The following is a 17,374-nucleotide window of genomic DNA, read 5'->3' as shown; positions in this document are numbered from 1 at the left end:
GTAAATGATATTATTTGCTAAAGATATCAAGACATATATTTTTAACTCAGATTTTTTAGTTGTAACAACTCAGGATGTTAAAACAAGAAAAAAATGAATTCATTATTCATTTCTGTTTCATTATCATTATTATTCATTTCATTATTCATTCTATTTCATTATTTAGAGAGTACAAACATGTGAAAACGTATTCTGTTAAATACGGTGGACTTTGTTACCTGAAAGATATGAAATGGCTATTCCATCAATTTGCAGAGTGCAATAGTAGCTCTTTAATACAATAAGATTCTGGCCACACATCATGAAATTAGCATCAGCTTCATGTCACAGAGACAGTTTTCCCAGGTGTAGCTTGCACTCTTCATCATGTCTTAATCTTTATCTGACTTCTATTGAAGCCTAAGTCACCTGTGAATAACTGTTATAGCTGCTGTGGTTGATTTAAGGAGGGTGGGTCATACATGAGAAGTGCAAAGACCAGTTGCCTTTCATGTGTAACTGCAGGCTAAACTTACCAGTACTCAAACTAGATACGGTTTTTCTAAATCATCCGATCTGTAAAGACTTTTTTTTTCTTTGTTGCTATATGCACATGCAGTGTTGTGGTCATCTACTCTGTTTAACTTCTGTAGCTCCCCAAATCTCTGAGACAGAGAGGGCATGATTATCTAGATGTTCTTAAATTACTTGTGCGTCTGTGTGTTTAGTCACTAAGTCATGTCTCTTTTGCAACCCCGTAGACTGTAGCCCGCCAGGCTCTTCTGTCCCTGGGATTTTCCAGGAAAGAATATTGGAGTGGGTTGCCATTTCATTCTCCAGGTTTTAAATTACTTAGGACTCTTTTAATTGGAATTGTAGAATTTGTTCATACTGGGTCACATTCTTGACTCAAATGGTGTCTCCAGTTTTCAGTAAAATGACATTACATTCAACAAAAGAAACCTCTGTTCTGGAAGAGATTATACTAATACATTGGTATTTATATACTAACCCCTTGATATTTGGAAAATTAGTATAGAATTTCTCATAAATTATTTAGCTGATCATCTTACTCCTTGAAAGAAAAAGCAAAAAGATTCAGTTTTATATGGCCAAAATAGCCATCAAGAAAATACTTAGCTTTTAAATACTTTAATTGGTTTTGATATTTTGTGAATGTAACCTACATTTGATGTGTACATAGTTTTTATTGACTTCATGTTTAACTTATTGTTAGAACATGCTAGGTTTGTATTAGTTTGGGTAATTCTTATTTTCAAAGAATTTATTTCTAAGTGTTGTTCTTAATAATAGATGTTCCTGATTTGGGATATTTATTATTACTTTAAAGGGACTGATACTCTGCCTTATACATAGTTTAGATATTTCTGCGGTCAAATAGGAAAGTAAAACACGCCATGTCCTTTGGAATATTTTGGAAGAATAGAAATGTCTCAAAACTTGAGAGGATATATCTTAGAATGTTCTGTCTTCAAATAGACCCTCTAAATATTTTTCTAATTTGTCCTTTTGGGATTTCTTTTTGGGTTTCACAGAGAATACAGTGGTAACTCTTCCAATTTATATGGCTTTCCTACCTTTATAAATATTGATGGATATTTCATGATAGGCTGAAATTGCATATGTTTACATTTTGGAACTTTCTTTAGCTACCTGATATCTTAGTAGACACTTTACTTGCTGTGAGAAGATGACTTCAAGATACATCATGGATTTACATCTCAGTGTGCTATTTCTAAAATACACACCCTCATTCTTGCACATGCCTGCGAACTGCTGGGCCTTCCCCAGAGTTTCTGAGGATCCAAGAATTTGCCTTTTTTATGACTTCCCCAGTGATACTGATTTTGCTAAGTGGGAAGTGTATTTTAAGAACCACTGCCTTAGGAATCCTGTAGCAATCAGACTCAGAAAAAGGACAGAGTAGAGGTGAGCTAAACACTACCAGAACCACAACCAGAACTGTGCCACAGAACGATCGTGCTGGCCGCCAGCTACCACTAACACTGAGAGCCGGGTGCTGTTGCTCCCATGACCACTGCACTGAACCGGCCCGGAGCGCTGCCGGCTGCAGCCTCTGACCATTCCTGCCCTGGGAGATGATTTGCCATTTAAATGTTTTCAAGCTTGGTAATATTTTCAGCTGAGTTTCAGTTAAAGCTAAATTATCTCTTAAAAACCTATTGAAATAACTATACTGCCTATATTATAAGGCATTTTTGTTATTAGATTATACTGAGTGTAGATGGATCATAAAGCAATTAACTAACCTTTTCCCCCGCTTTTTTGCTATTCAGCCACTTTTCCAGGTATGTGGGAGAGAACAATAACCATAGGAAGTGCTGGAAAGACTTTCAGTGTAACTGGCTGGAAGGTAAGATGAAAAATTTAATTGTTTGAAAACAGGCACGTATCTTATTTCTTGTAGAGTTTTTTGTGTGTTGTAAATGCATAAATACTCAGTTTACACAGGTTTTTATACTTACTGATCTGCTTTCTTATTCAGTTTTCATGTTTTTATCCTTTTTGAGATGTAATCATTCTTTTGAAGCAAGAAAAATAGGGTAATTTGCTTATTTATAAGTAACCAACTGATGATACTCTTTTCTTTGCAATGCTTGGATTACTGTATATTAATTAAAAGGAGAAAAAATAATAGCTAATGGGAAGAACTGTACAAAAAAGATCTTTATGACCCAGTTAATCGCAATGGTGTGATCACTCACCTAGAGCCAGACATCCTGGAATGTGAAGTCAAGTGGGCCTTAGGAAGCATCACTACAAACAAAGCTAGTGGAAGTGATGGAATCCCAGTTCAGCTCAGTGGCTCAGTCGTGTCCGACTCCTTGCGACTCCATGAACCGCAGCATGCCAAGCCTCGCTGTCCATTACCAACTCCCAGAGTCTACCCAAACCCATGTCCATCGAGTTGGTGATGCCATCCAACCATCTCATCCTGTCGTCCCCTTCTCCTCCTGCCCTCAATCTTTCCCAGCATCAGGGTCTTTTCAAATGAGTCAACTCTTCTCATCAGGTGGCCAAGTATTGGAGTTTCAGCTTCAATATCAGTCCTTCCAATGAACACCCAGCACTGATCTGCTTTAGGATGGACTGGTTGGAGCTCCTTGCAGTCCAAGGGACTTTCAAGAGTCTTCTCCAGTACCATAGTTCAAAGGCATCAATTCTTCAGTGCTCAGCTTTCTTTAGAGTCCAACTCTCATATACAGACATGACCACTGGAAAAACCAAAGCCTTGACTAGAGGGACCCTTGTTGACAAAGTAATGTCTCTGCTTTTTAATATGCTGTCTAGGTTGGTCATAACTTTCCTTCAAAGGAGTAAGCATCTTTTAATTTCATGGCTACAATCAACCTCTGCTGTGATTTTGGAGCCCAAAAAATAAAGTCAGCCACTGTTTCCACTCTTCCCCCATCTATTTGCCATGAAATGATGGGACCAGATGTCATGATCTTAGTTTTCTGAATGTTGAGCTTTAAACCAACTTTTTCACTCTCCTTTTTCACTTTCATCAAGAGGCTCTTTAGTTCTTCTTCCCTTTCTGCCATAAGGGTGGTGTTATCTGCATATCTGAGGTTATTGATATTTCTCCCGGCAATCTTGATTCCAGCTTGTGCTTCTTCCAGTCCAACATTTCTTATGCTGTACTCTGCATATAAGTTAAATAAGCAGGGTGACAATATACAGCCTTGACGTACTCCTTTTCCTATTTGGAACCAGTCTGTTGTTCCGTGTCCAGTTCTAACTGTTGCTTCCTGACCTGCATACAGGTTTCGTAAGAGGCAGGTCAGTTTTCGCAAGAGGCAGGAATCCCAGTTGAGCTATTTCAAATCCTGAAAGATAATGCTGTGAAAGTGCTGCACTCAATATGTCAGCAAATTTGGAAAACTCAGCAGTGGCCACAGGACTGGGAAAGGTCAGTTTTCATTCTAATCCCAAAGAAAGACAATGCCAAAGAATGCTCAAACGACCACACAATTGCACTCATCTCACATACTAGTAAAGTAATGCTCAAAATTCTTCAAGCCAGACTTCAGCAATACGTGAACCGTGAATTTCCAGGTGTTCAAGCTGGTTTTAGAAAAGGCAGAGGAACCAGAAACCAAATTAACAACATCTGCTGGATCAATGAAAAAGCAAGAGAGTTCCAGAAAAAGATCTATTTCTGCTTTGTTGACTATGCCAAAGCCTTTGAACTGTGTGGATCACAATAAACTGTGGAAAATTCTGAAAGAGATGGAAATACCAGACCACCTGACCTGCCTCTTGAGAAACCTGTATGCAGGTCAGGCTGCAACAGTTAGAACTGGACATGGAACAACAGACTGGTTCCAAATAGGAAAAGGAGCACATCAAGGCTGTATATTGTCACCCTGCTTATTTAACTTCTATGCAGAGTACATCATGAGAAATGCTGGGCTGGGGAAAGCACAAGCTGGAATCAAGATTTCTGGGAGAAATATCAATAACCTCAGATATGCATATGACACCACCCTTATGGCAGAAAGGGAAGAAGAACTAAAGAGCCTCTTGATGAAAGTGAAAAAGGACAGTGAAAAAGTTGGCTTAAAGTTCAACATTCAGAAAACGAAGATCATGGCATCCAGTCCCATCACTTCATGGCAAATAGATGGAGAAACTGTCAGACTTTATTTTTGGGGACTCCAAAATCACTGCAGATGGTGATTGCAGCCATGAAATTAAAAGATGCTTACTCCTTGGAAGGAAAGTTATGAGCAACGTAGACCGTATATTTAGAAGCAGAGACATTACTTTGCCAACAAAAGTCCATCTAGTCAAGGCTATGGTTTTATGGATGGAGATGTGTATGGATGTGAGAGTTGGACTATAAATAAAGCTGATCGCTGAAGAATTGATGCCTTTGAACTGTGGTGTTGGAGAAGACTCTTGAAAGTCCCTTGGACTGCAAGGAGCTCCAACCAGTCCATCCTAAAGCAGATCAGTGCTGGGTGTTCATTGGAAGGACTGATGTTGAAGCTGAAACTCCAATACTTTGGCCACCTGATGCAAAGAGCTGACTCATTTGAAAAGACCCTGATGCTGGGAAAGATTGAGAGCAGGAGGAAAAGAGAACGACAGAGGATGAGATGGTTGGATGGCATCACCAACTCAACGGACATGAGTTTGAGTAAACTCCGGGAGTTGGTAATGGACAAGGAGGCCTGGTGTGCTGCGATTCATGGGGTGGCAAAGAGTTGGACATGACTGAGTAACTGAACTGCACTGAACTGAACTGAAGTGAATGTTTTGACACTTACTATGTGCCAGGTTCTAGAGATTTACACATACTGATTCCTTTCATTCTCATAACCATGTTATAAGGTGGGCATAATTTATTATTCCTGTTTTACAGACAATAAAACTGAAGTACAGAGAATCTAAGTAACTTGCCTAAGGTTTCATTGCTAATAAAGTTGAATTCCACCCAGGGCAGGAAATCTAGGTTTAGAATCCATGCACTTAACCACTGTATTATGTAATACAATCACAGTTGTTCCAATTGAAACTTGATTGTCTTCCAGTTTCACTTCTCCTAAACTTGGCTACAAAGGAGGGAGTATCAAAAATGAGCCTGGAGAATGAAATTGTGGAAAAGTCCCTTAAGGCCCTCGTTGAAAGTTACTTTTATCTATATCTAATTCAAAGAAGCTTTGTTACCAGTTATTAGACTTTCAGAATATCAAAAATAGCAAATTCAAAGAGAGGGGTAGATAATAATGATTGCAAGCACTCTTTGCCTTCTGAAGGCAGAATTTAGTGACTTCAGTTGGAAACTATTCCACAAAAAGATCAAGGTTGAAATGTTTCTAACTACTAAGACTACACAGCTTTCATAGTGTGAACATTTTAGAAATGCATATATTTAATAATTGCGTTAAGCTTAGCTACTCTATCAGATCTGGTACGTACAATTAGATTCATTTTTAAATCTTTTCCTTTTGCAGCTTGGCTGGTCCATTGGTCCTAAACATTTGATAAAACATTTACAGACAGTTCAGCAAAACACCGTTTATACTTGTGCAACCCCTTTACAGGTATGTGTTACAGTAATTTAGGGCTGCTCCATGGTCTTTGGGCAGAGGTGTTATATTTATGTTGTGTACTTCTGTCTCAGACTTCCCTAGTGGCTCAGATGGTAAAGCCTCTGCCTACAATGCGGGAGACCCACATTCAATCCCTGGGTCAGGAAGATCTCCTGGAGAAGGAAACGGCAACCCACTCCAGTACTCTTGCCTGGAAAATCCCATGGATGGATGAACCTGGTAGGCTATAGTCCATGGGGTCGCACAGAGTCGGACACCACTGAGCAACTTCACTTTCTTTCACTTTCAGTTGGCTCAGTTCCTTCATGTCCTTCCAGTATAATTTGGAAATTTAGAAGCAAGCACATACTCATTGCTATCAAGAATGGTTTTGGTTTTAACACAAAAATTTTAACTTTAATCACTCATACATTGCTGGTGGGGGTTGCAAAATGCTGCAAATTCTCTGGAGGATATGACAGCCCCAAGCAAAATTTCAGGTATGTGTGCTCTGTGAAGCAGCAGTGTATCCTCTGAGCACTTACCTTATAGCTGTTCTCTGCAGATCAAAGAAGCTCTATGTGTACGTGGTCATTGCAGAAGATGGGGAATAGTTCATCTATAAACAATGGATTAAATAGACTATGGTCTATCTAAACATTTTAATGTTATATGACTGTATTGGTTTCCTAGTTCTCTGTACCAAATTACCACCATGATGACTCAGATGGTAAAGAATCTGCCCATAGTGTGGGAGACCTGGATTCCATCCCTGGGTCAGGAAAATTCCCTGGAGTAGGAGATGGCAGCCCACTCAGTATTCTTGACTGGAAAATTCCATGCACAGAGGCTATAGTCCATTGGGTCACAAAGAGTTGGACATGACTGAGCAACTAACACTTGCGTACACTTAGTGGCTTAAAACAACACAAGTTTTTTATCTTACATTCTGGAGGTCAGAAGTCCATAAGGGTCTTTCAAGGCTAAAAGCAAGTGTGGACCCTGCTGCATTCCCCCTGGAGGCTCCAAGGCAGAATCTGCTCCTTGTCTTTTCCAGCTTCTGGTGGTACTCGCATTCCCATGGTCACATTACTGCCACCTCTGCCTCTATCAACACATAGCCCCTGTAACACTGACTCTCTTGCCACCTTCTTTCTCTTAGAAGAATCCTTATGATTACATTAGGCCCACAGATAATCCAAGATAATCTCTCTATCTCCAAGGTCTTTAACTTAAATCACATTTGCAATGTTAATTTTACCATGCAAGGTAACATATTTACAGGTTCCAGGCATTAAGATGTGGACTTCTTTAGGGGCCATTACTCTATCACGATGGCTGTTTAAAAGTGAAAAGAAAGGAAAGGGAAAGGAAAAACAAAAAAGAATGAGAAAATTCTATAATTACTGATATGGAAAGATATCCAAGATACATTGTAAAAATAAAAGCAAGATACAGAGCAGTATATATTATTATTTATGTTGTATTCTGTATAAGAAAGGGAGAAAACTATTTGCTTATACTTTCTTAAAGAATCTCTGGAAGAACCATATGAAAATAGTTAAAGTGGCTATCTGGGGTAAAGGGAACACATGAAACTAGTATAGATAGGGTCTGGGGTGGGTTGCAAGACTTTTTAATGTATATTTTTTTTGTATTGTTTCTAGTTTTTTAATATCTATAAAACAGGGATCTATGTATTATCATTCTGTGAATAATCAGAATACTGAAAACTATTTGTTGGGAAGCAGTTAAAAAGCCAAAACTGGGAATATGTTGGCTACAATAAACTTTTTTGTTTCCTATCAAAAATACCTACTGAATAAGAAAAAAAATCCTAATAATTTTTTTTTTCAAATGACTATAGAGTGATATCATGATAAAAGCTAGTTGGATGTTGATTTTATTGTATTCAGCTCTTTTCATTCTCAAAATAAATCTATTCAGTTATTAAACAAATACTTACTGAGTGTCAGAGATAAAGCAGTCAAGAATTCCTGCCCTTTTGGAGCTTATAGCCTGTTGGGGGAGCACAGATAATAAACAAGTAAATGTTTTAATAACATAATATGTCAGATGTTGATAAAAGCAGTGGAGAAAAAATGTGAATGATTAGTACAGGGATTCATATACTTATGAAGGGTGACACAGTGGATCGATCAGCTTTCATTTACACTTTTCTTGTCCTGAAAGGTAATGGGGAAACGCTGGTTAGTTTATCATTTCTCTGATTGTCCTTCAGGCTTAGATCTAGCAAATCACTCTAACGCTAATCTTAGTAGAAAACACCATTGTCTTTTTCATTTCCAAGTAAGGCATCTTTATATAATACAGTTGGCCCTCCCTATCCACAGGTTCTGCATCCATTGATTCAACTAAAGATTGTGGATCTAGGGTTGGTTGAATTCACAGATGCAGAGCCCATGGATGCATTTCATATAAAAGACTTGAACATCCTTGGATTTTGGTATTTGTGGGGGCCCTGGAACCAGTCACCTGTGTGAAGAGTAAGGGACAACTGTACCTCTATTTCAACTTGAATTTTTGTGGTTCATCCTCAGTTCTTCACATTAGATGTAATCATTTCCATGTAACTTATTCTTCCATTAGTCTGTAGAATTTCACATAGGTTCAACTGTAATTCCCTGAATGACTTTCTTGTCAGTAATATTACTCTGCTGCTGCTGCTGCTGCTAAGTCACTTCAGTCGTGTCCAACTCTGTGCGACCCCATAGACGGCAGCCTACCAGGCTCCCCTGTCCCTGGGATTCTCCAGGCAAGAACACTGGAGTGGGTTGCCATTTCCTTCTTCAATGCATGAAAGTGAAAAGTGAAAGTGAAGTTGCTCAGTTGTATCCAACTCTTGGTGACCCCATGGACTGCAGCCTACCAGGCTCCTCCGTCCATGGGATTTTCCAGGCAAGAGTACTGAAGTGGGATGCCATTGCCTTCTCTGGTAATATTACTCAGACAATCTTTATTTATTATACCAATAAACTTGGCAGTACATAACATTGCCATATTTCCTTTCCATATTTTTCAATCTTAATATACAGGAAGCCTTGGCTCAAGCTTTCTGGATTGACATCAAGCGCATGGATGACCCAGAATGTTACTTCAATTCTTTGCCAAAAGAGTTAGAAGTAAAAAGAGATCGGATGGTACATTTACTTGAAAGTGTTGGCCTAAAATCCATAGTTCCTGATGGGGGATACTTCATTGTTGCTGACGTGTCTATGCTAGGTTTGTAAAGGTTTTTATTATTCAAATATGCAGAAACCTAGGTGTGGAATTATATCAAATTTATGAAGAAAAGATTGGTACCAAAGCCAATATCAGCCTTTCATTTATGGGAAAATGGATTTCGACAGTGTCAGTGTTTTTCTGCAGTCATCTTGATGATTAGGCCATTGACCTTGAATATAACTATTATGGAGTTATTTGTTCTAGGTATTCTAATAAACATAGAATTTTCTGTTAACCTTGTTCTGGTATGTAATTTAAAACAGGTACATGAAAAAATATATGTCCCTTGTGTTCCTTTCAGTAAAATTTTAGTTTCCTTTTTACTCAAGAAAAAAAATATTTCTAAAATATTGATGCTATTGGAGAATACTTGTCACTTTAGAGTATACAGAAATGAAGTCAAGGAGCAAAGTAATATTTATTGAGGGTCTACTGCATGCCAACGCTTCAAATACCCTTTTTTTAAAAAGCATTGTTATCTCTGTTTTTAAAGACATGGAGACTTAGGGAGTAACTTGCCTGAAGTCATACAGCTAGATTCCAAATAATTTTGTCTCCAAAAAACGATGACCTTTACATTACTTGAAGCTATGATATGGAATTCTGACATGCCGTACAAATCTAAAGTTAGAAGCACCATAATATTTTATGTATAACATATTTCTTCCCCAGATCTGTGGTGTTAATCACAGTAAATTTAAGAGCATAATTTATTTTGACAGAAATTACAGCAATTCTGCATAGTTTTAATGTTTTTAAGGTTTTATTACAGTGAAGTGATATGCCAGTGAGCTTGAAAATTCTTTTATATATACTAAATTTTACAAAGCTAGAAACTTTCAACATTATAACAAAACAGTGATTATTATTTACTCATTTGTTATAAGAAAAGCAGAGTGACCAGGAGTTCTTGGCTCTGCTGTTGCCAGAGAGGTATATTTGTCAGGCTTCTAAGATCTCTTCTTATATAAAAACCCTTATGATGTTCTATAGTCTAAGGTTTAGAAATCACTTTTCTTGTATTGGGCTTAAATGTGTAGCTCATTTCATGAAACGATAAAAAGAAACAGCACAGTTTTCATCTATTCAGAAGAAAATTATTTTACTTTTATCTGCTTCCAATAAAACTTTGAGCTAATTCATACTTAAAGTCTTCTATGCAATAACATGTAAGTAGAAATATTCCTATGTTAATGTAACATGGAGTAGGGGAAGCAAATATTTTAGTCACCTGGGTTCATATGTAGTTGACCCTAGAATAATGCAGGGGTTGCAAGATGGTGACTCTGTTCAGTTGAAAATCCATGTATAATTTATAGTTGGCCCTCCATATCTGAGGTCCTTCTGTGTATGTAGTCCCTCCTTATCTAAGGTTCCACAAAAGTGGATTCAACCAACCATGGATTGTATATACCATGGTGTTTGCTGTTGAAAAAAAATCTGTGTAAGTGGACTTAAGCAGTTCAAACCTGTATTGTTCAAGGGTCAGCTGTATTGTAATTAGCCTTAACTTGGTTCCAAGCTTGATGGCAACAAAGACAAATAGAAAAATGGAATTAGTTACGTGATTCTTATAAAATTAAACTTAACAGCTTTTTAGATAAGAGTAAGTCTTTCCTGGAACCAAACTTTTCCAGATAGTAAATTCTAAAAGAAATTTATCAGATTTTGACATTAAACATCAAAAAGACAGTAATGCAACTTTTGTTTGCATTAAGCTCTTAAATAGTTTCCCATTTCATCCTCAGTCGATCCCAGCCTGCATGCAGTATTGGTTTAGGTCCTAGATCTTGAACAAGTATGGTTGTAATAGGAAAAGAAAGGATTTGGGCTAGAAAACAACTTTTATGATGATGGGGGAAAAGATGTGTGTTCTTTATGGTCCTTCACCTGTGTGAGAAAGAATGTTAATGTCTATAAGACCCTTCTATATATGAAGACAAATTTATTTTATTTTTCTCTTTCATCTGATTATTTTGAATATAGAAATTCTTCCATATACTGGAGGTTGGTCCCACCTTTTTCAAAAGACAGAAGCAAGAAATAAAACTTTCATTTGATGGTAGCTTAAAGATAAAAATGAACCATAAAATTCATGGACATAGTAATTCTCTTTATAGCTCATAGCAGTGACTAACTGGTTAATATTTTTTGAGCATTATGATACAGTAATTTGCTTTACAAACATCAAAGTCTCACAAAAGCCCATAAGATTGGTGCTGTTATATCCCCATTGATAGTTGAGAAAGATGTCATTAAAAGTCAAGAAATTTACTGAAGTTAATCAATTAATAAGTAGCAGAGGTAGACTCTGAATGCAGAGATCCATGTACTAACTGGTAAACTTACATATTTTCTGCTATACTTAGCAACTTCCCTGACCAGTGAGCATCATCCTAGAACTAAAAAGGGAAACATTTAATCAGAAGACAAGATTACAAATAGGAAGATAGTAAGACAAGGTGTGAAATTAGGGAGGAGATAGTGGGAATACAACAACCAATTTTTGTTTTCATAGATTACTTAAATAAGCTGCTGCTAGTGCTGCTGCTAAGTCGTTTCAGTCGTGTCCGACTCTGTGCAAGTGATATTGTAATATGGTTCAAACTCCTACCTCCAGTAAACAAATATTTTCTTTAGTTTGTTTCAACATCTCTAACTGAAGCATTGAAAAGAAGTAGATTACAAAAAAAAAAAAAAAAGAAGTAGATTACAACTTTCTCCTAACTATAAAATATTTAGAAGTGTATTTATTCCCTTCCTTTTCTTTCAGTACCATGGCAATAAATTTCTCTTTTCTAAGTGTTAGAGGAATAAATGAGTGGTTACCATACTGAGTGAAACTTATGTTTACCAAGGGGGAAAGCTGGATGAGGGGGATAAATGGAAGAACTGGACATATACACACTACTATATATAAAATAGATAACTAATGAGGACCTACTGTGTAGCACAGGGAACTCTTCTCAGCACACTGTAATGACCTATATGGGAAAAGAATCTGAAGAAGAGTGGATATATGTGTGTGTATAATTGATTCACTTTGCTATACTGCAGAAACTAACCCAACATTGTAAATCAACTATTTGTTGTTGCTGTTCAGTTGCTAGGTTGTGTCCAACTCTTTGCTACCCCATGGATTACAGCACACCAGGCCTCCCTGTCCCTCACTATCTATACCTCAATAAATTAAAAAAAAAAAAAAAAAGAATAAATGAATAGTATGCTGCTGCTGCTGCTAAGTTGCTTCAGTCATGTCCGACTCTGTGCGACCCCACAGACGGCAGCCCAGCAGGCTCCCCCTTCCCGGGATTCTCCAGGCAAGAACACTGGAGTGGGTTGCCATTTCCTTCTCCAATGCATGAAAGTGAAAAGTGAAAGTGAAACTGCTCAGTTGTATCTGACTCTTAGACAGTGTTAATTACAATTTGTCAGTACCCTCCTTTTTTTCCTTCTACTGTTGTAATCAGTACTCTCCAGGTTAACTTTTAGTATGCTGCTGCTGCTACTGCTGCTAAGTCTTATGTAATTGTCACTTGGAGTTTTCACATAATTTGCAATTAGACTCTGTTTTAAGTTGTCATTTTTTTAGAGTCAAATCTGAATTAAACACACATACATACATATGACTTAAAGTAGTAATTTAACTTCATCTGTAAAATGAGAATTGTTGCATCTCACAGAATTATAGGACAAATGAATGAGAGAATCATGTAACGTGTTTAACAGATAGTAATAAATGGTATAATATTATTAGCATTATTACATGGAAATTTTACATTCTTAAATCACAGGAGAAAATTGAAATAAAATCATTAAGGAAAGCCATATTAAGTCATTTAAAAAAATAAAAGTGAAACTTTCTTTAGTGTCAAGGTTTTTACACTATTAATTTGAAGAAACCCAGAATTTAGTGAATTTAGTGAATAAAATTTAGTGAATAAAAATTTAGTGAATAAAATTTAGTGAATAAAAGAAAGAAGATAACTGCCTTGATTTATTTTGAGCAATAAAGTATGTGTGTGTTAGTTGCTTAGTCGTGTCTGACTCTTTGCGACCCCATGGACTGTAGCCCACCAGGCTCCTCTGTCCGTGGAATTGTCCAGGCAAGAATGAATACTGGAGTGGGTTGTCAGTCCTTTCTCCAGAGGATCTTCCCTATCTAGGGATCATACCTGGATCTCCTGCATTGCAGTCACGTTCTTTATGAATTGAGCTACCAGGGTAGCCACAATAAAGGATAAAATAATTGATTACAGTGACCATCAGTGTTTGTTGCTTTGGGGCATTCAAAAAGATCTTGAGTACGAGTCAGTACAGTTGAAACAATATGAAATGTAGGTTTCTGAATCCCAGTGCCAGAGAAATATCTTGTCCAGACCTTAAAGCAAGATTGGAACAAGAGATAAATATAGGAATGTGTATTTGAAGTTTTTCACCAAATTTTTAAAAAAATTAAGCATAATATTTAGAAGAGGGAAACAATAAATACATCACTTGGGAGAACTATATAGATGTTTTCTCTTCATAAATAGTGAATTATATTAATTTACTCATTCCACAAACATGCTTTTCAGTACTTACATGCTAGATACTGACCTAGGAGATGGGGATAGTGATAAATTGCAATATCCCTGTGGAGCTCACAGTCTAATAACGAATTACCATTTGGAAACAAAATTCTTATAGATGAATACGTTAAAAATTGAGGTTATTTCCTTAATAATGATCATAGAGGCATATATTATTTCTAAGTGGAAAGGTAACACTGCTGTTTGTCCTGCCTCTTCCTACTGTCTTCCAGTGCTAAAACACAAACATGATCAACCAGATGTATATGTGAGTAGTGCCTTAGAGTATCATATCTGTAAAGCTTCTCTGGGAATTCCTTACTTCCCACCATACCATGCAGTATGAATCCAGCATGAGGAAATCTTGAATCTTAGTAGACAAATGAAATACACTTTGCCTCAGATATAATACATAGCCATCCAATTTTTATTATTGTTTTAGATGTAGACCTCTTCGATATGAAGGACAGCAATGAACCTTATGACTATAAATTCGTGAAATGGATGATTAAAAATAAGGTAATGTTTATTGGCTTTTGCAATATTGTGCTGTATGTTATAGTTGATTTATGAAGGAAGCCTGTTGACATGCTTTGAAAAATGTGAACTGTAGTTTTATTCCCTGATATTCTACTCACAGTTATTTGGAAGATTTTATTTATTTATTTTTATTTTTTGGCCACACTATGAAGTTGACAGGATCTTAGTTCTGTGACCAAGGATTGAACCTCGGCCCTTCTCAGTGAAAGCAGAGAATCCTAACCGTTGGTTTACCAGAGAATTCTCTGGAGGATTTTAAAAATACATTTCTTTTGGAAATTCTTGTGGATATTTGGAAGTATCTATTTGCTTTTAATGTTTGTGCTCTAAAAATTAATATTTAAAGTGTACGTAGTTTTTATATTTTTCTTTTTGTTTTTCAGAAACTGTCAGCCATCCCAGTTTCAGCATTCTGTAATGCAGAAACCAAATCACAGTTTGAGAAATTTGTGCGATTTTGCTTCATTAAAGTAAGTTCCCTGTTCTACACATTTATAATGTCCTTCCTTTCGGTTTATAAAGCACCATTTTTTTTTCTATTGCTAGGCATGATGCACTCATATGCAGTTTTTAAGTTTTGGCTTGCTACCATAAAATTATCAAAACAAAACTCAGCACTTTTTGAAGCTGAGTTTATTGGATTACAACATAATTAGACTCCTTACCTTTAACATTAAAATATCCAGACACATTTGAAGACACAAGAAAATGCAACCTTTAATGAAAAAGAAAAAAATGTGACTTCTATACAATCAATAGAAACAGATCTTAAGGGTTACTTATATGTAGGAATTAGTAGACAAGGACTTTAAAGCAGATATTATAAATGTGTTCAGGGAAATATGGTTATAATGAGCAACTAGATTAAAGCAATTAAAAAGAGAACCAAATGGAACTTAAAGAATTTTAAAATGTAATACTTGGAATGAAAAATATATAGTCTTAACATACAGAAGATTGAGGATGTGAGGAAAAAAAGTGTCCACCTTAATACAGATCCATAGAAATCATCCAATCTGAAAAAAGAGGGAAAAATTATTTTTGAAAAATAAACAGAGCCTCAGAGTCAATGTCAAGTAATAATATACATGTAACTGGAGTATCCAAAAAAAAAAAGAGAGAGAATGTGGCAGAAAAAAATATTTTAATAAAGAACTAAATTTCCCTATATTTGGTGAATAGCGGTTTGGAGATCTAAAAATTCAGTGAACCACACAGGATACAAATAAAATCACAACTTGACACATCATAATTAAACTGCTGAAAGCTATAGATAATGATAAGATCTTGAAAGCAGCCAGAGAAAAACTACACTTCACATGCATGGGAGCAAAGATATGAATGTTGACTAATTTCTTATCAGAAACAGTAGAGACCAGATTACAATGAAGTGGCACCTTTAAAGTGCTGACATAAAACATATGTCAGCCAGAATTCTATATTCAGGAAGATATCCTTTTACACTGAAAACAAAATATACATCCCTGATAAATTAAAGCTGAGATAATTCAGCACCATCAGATCTGTGTTAAAAAAATAATCTGAATGTATTGTTGCTATTTTTAAGATGTTATCACTACTGAAAACAGTCTTATCAAAATTAAGGCACTCTCTATACCAACACACTCATCTTTAAGTCTGGTCAGAATGATGTAAACACTGTTTTCAACTTTTAGAGACACCATATAGACAAACTATGGGAGACTTATTTAGAATAGAATATAAATTTTAACAGTCTAACAGTGTCAACATTTGATTATCTGAAATGTGGAAGAAAGGGTAAGGCCATTAATACTTGTATCTTATAGTGGATTTATAGAGGAATAAATATATATTGTTTGAAGTTATAAGCATAACTAATAGAACAAAAAAGTAACATAAGACTTTCAGTTTTAGAAATGGTCAACAGGCCTTCTCCCATTCTCTTCTTGGAAATTATTTTTTAAAAAGAACAGCTAGGAAAATGGGAAAAAAATTCCAAATCCCCCAGTAAATGAGGAAGAGTTGCCAAATACAGTGAAGGAAATGGTGGAGGGAAGACATGGAGAAAAGCTCCTGCTTCTACAGCCTAATAGGCAGAGCCAATAGGTAGCCTACTCATTATCCAGAACAGCAGGAACAGTACGTGTACTGGGAGTGGAAACTTCTCCAAACCCATTTGGCAGCATGGACAAGGCAGAGTAGAAACATATGGTCATGTCATCCAGTACCTATGCGAACCAAGTGGAAAGAAAGGGCTATAGATTTACTCTTTCCTCTCATTTTTTCTAAAGCTGTGTTGAGGCAGGGTGGATACATTAAATTGGAGGGAGACAGTTAAATTAGTTAAAAAGAAATAAAGTCTAAAAGAACTCCCCTTCACTGAACTCTCCATCAATCATTTAACTTTACTGTGAGCCAAAGATAATTTCTACTCCCTTCTACTTCTTTCCTGTCTCCTCCTTTATACAAATCTACAAATACATGTTCAAATCATAGAGCCAGCAAGTAGCTTAGTCATCTTACAAAGAGAATTCACCCAAAAATGAGTAATAAAAAGGAACCAGCTATGAATCTATAAAGATGCTATTAAGGAGAAGGAGAAAGATATAATGAAAAATAAGTATCAGAGAATATTCAACAACAAAAAAAAAACCAAAAAGAACTGTTGCCATAGAGCAAAAAAAAAGTGTTACATTTCAAATTCAAAGCATTTAAAACAAGAGTTAACAGCAGAAGTTTTTTTTTAAAATTCAGGGAAGCTAGAGTAAGATAATGTAAGAAGATGAAATGGTAGCTGTAAGAGATCAGATAAGAAATTGAAGGGGAAAAAATATAGCTATTGGTAACTGTAGTGACATTGGAAGCAGCAAAGAGAACACTAAATTCTTCTATAAGCACACCGAGGATTGAGGGAAGTGGGTGAAAAGAAGTGAAGGCAACAAAGAATTTCTTTTTTTTTTTTTTTTTTTTTTT

General features: G+C 36.2%; 1 protein-coding gene across 3 annotated transcripts in view; it reads left to right on the top strand.

The window, feature by feature from the left end:
- Window positions 1–17,374, top strand: part of CCBL2 (cysteine conjugate-beta lyase 2) — a 60,578-nt gene that overhangs the window by 38,362 nt on the left and 4,842 nt on the right. For all 3 annotated transcript variants that reach the window (XM_010860356.1, XM_010860357.1, XM_010860355.1), the window contains 5 exons: window positions 2,298–2,374; window positions 5,985–6,074; window positions 9,119–9,305; window positions 14,322–14,398; window positions 14,803–14,889. In XM_010860356.1, the coding sequence (XP_010858658.1) occupies window positions 2,298–2,374; window positions 5,985–6,074; window positions 9,119–9,305; window positions 14,322–14,398; window positions 14,803–14,889 (518 nt within the window). The remainder of the gene's footprint in view (window positions 1–2,297; window positions 2,375–5,984; window positions 6,075–9,118; window positions 9,306–14,321; window positions 14,399–14,802; window positions 14,890–17,374) is intronic.

This window comes from Bison bison, unplaced genomic scaffold, assembly GCF_000754665.1.
Source record: "Bison bison bison isolate TAMUID 2011002044 unplaced genomic scaffold, Bison_UMD1.0 scf7180017864466, whole genome shotgun sequence".
NCBI lineage: Eukaryota > Metazoa > Chordata > Mammalia > Artiodactyla > Bovidae > Bison > Bison bison.
The sequence above is the reverse complement of the archived record's forward strand: the minus strand, read 5'-3'. Positions and strand labels throughout refer to the sequence as shown.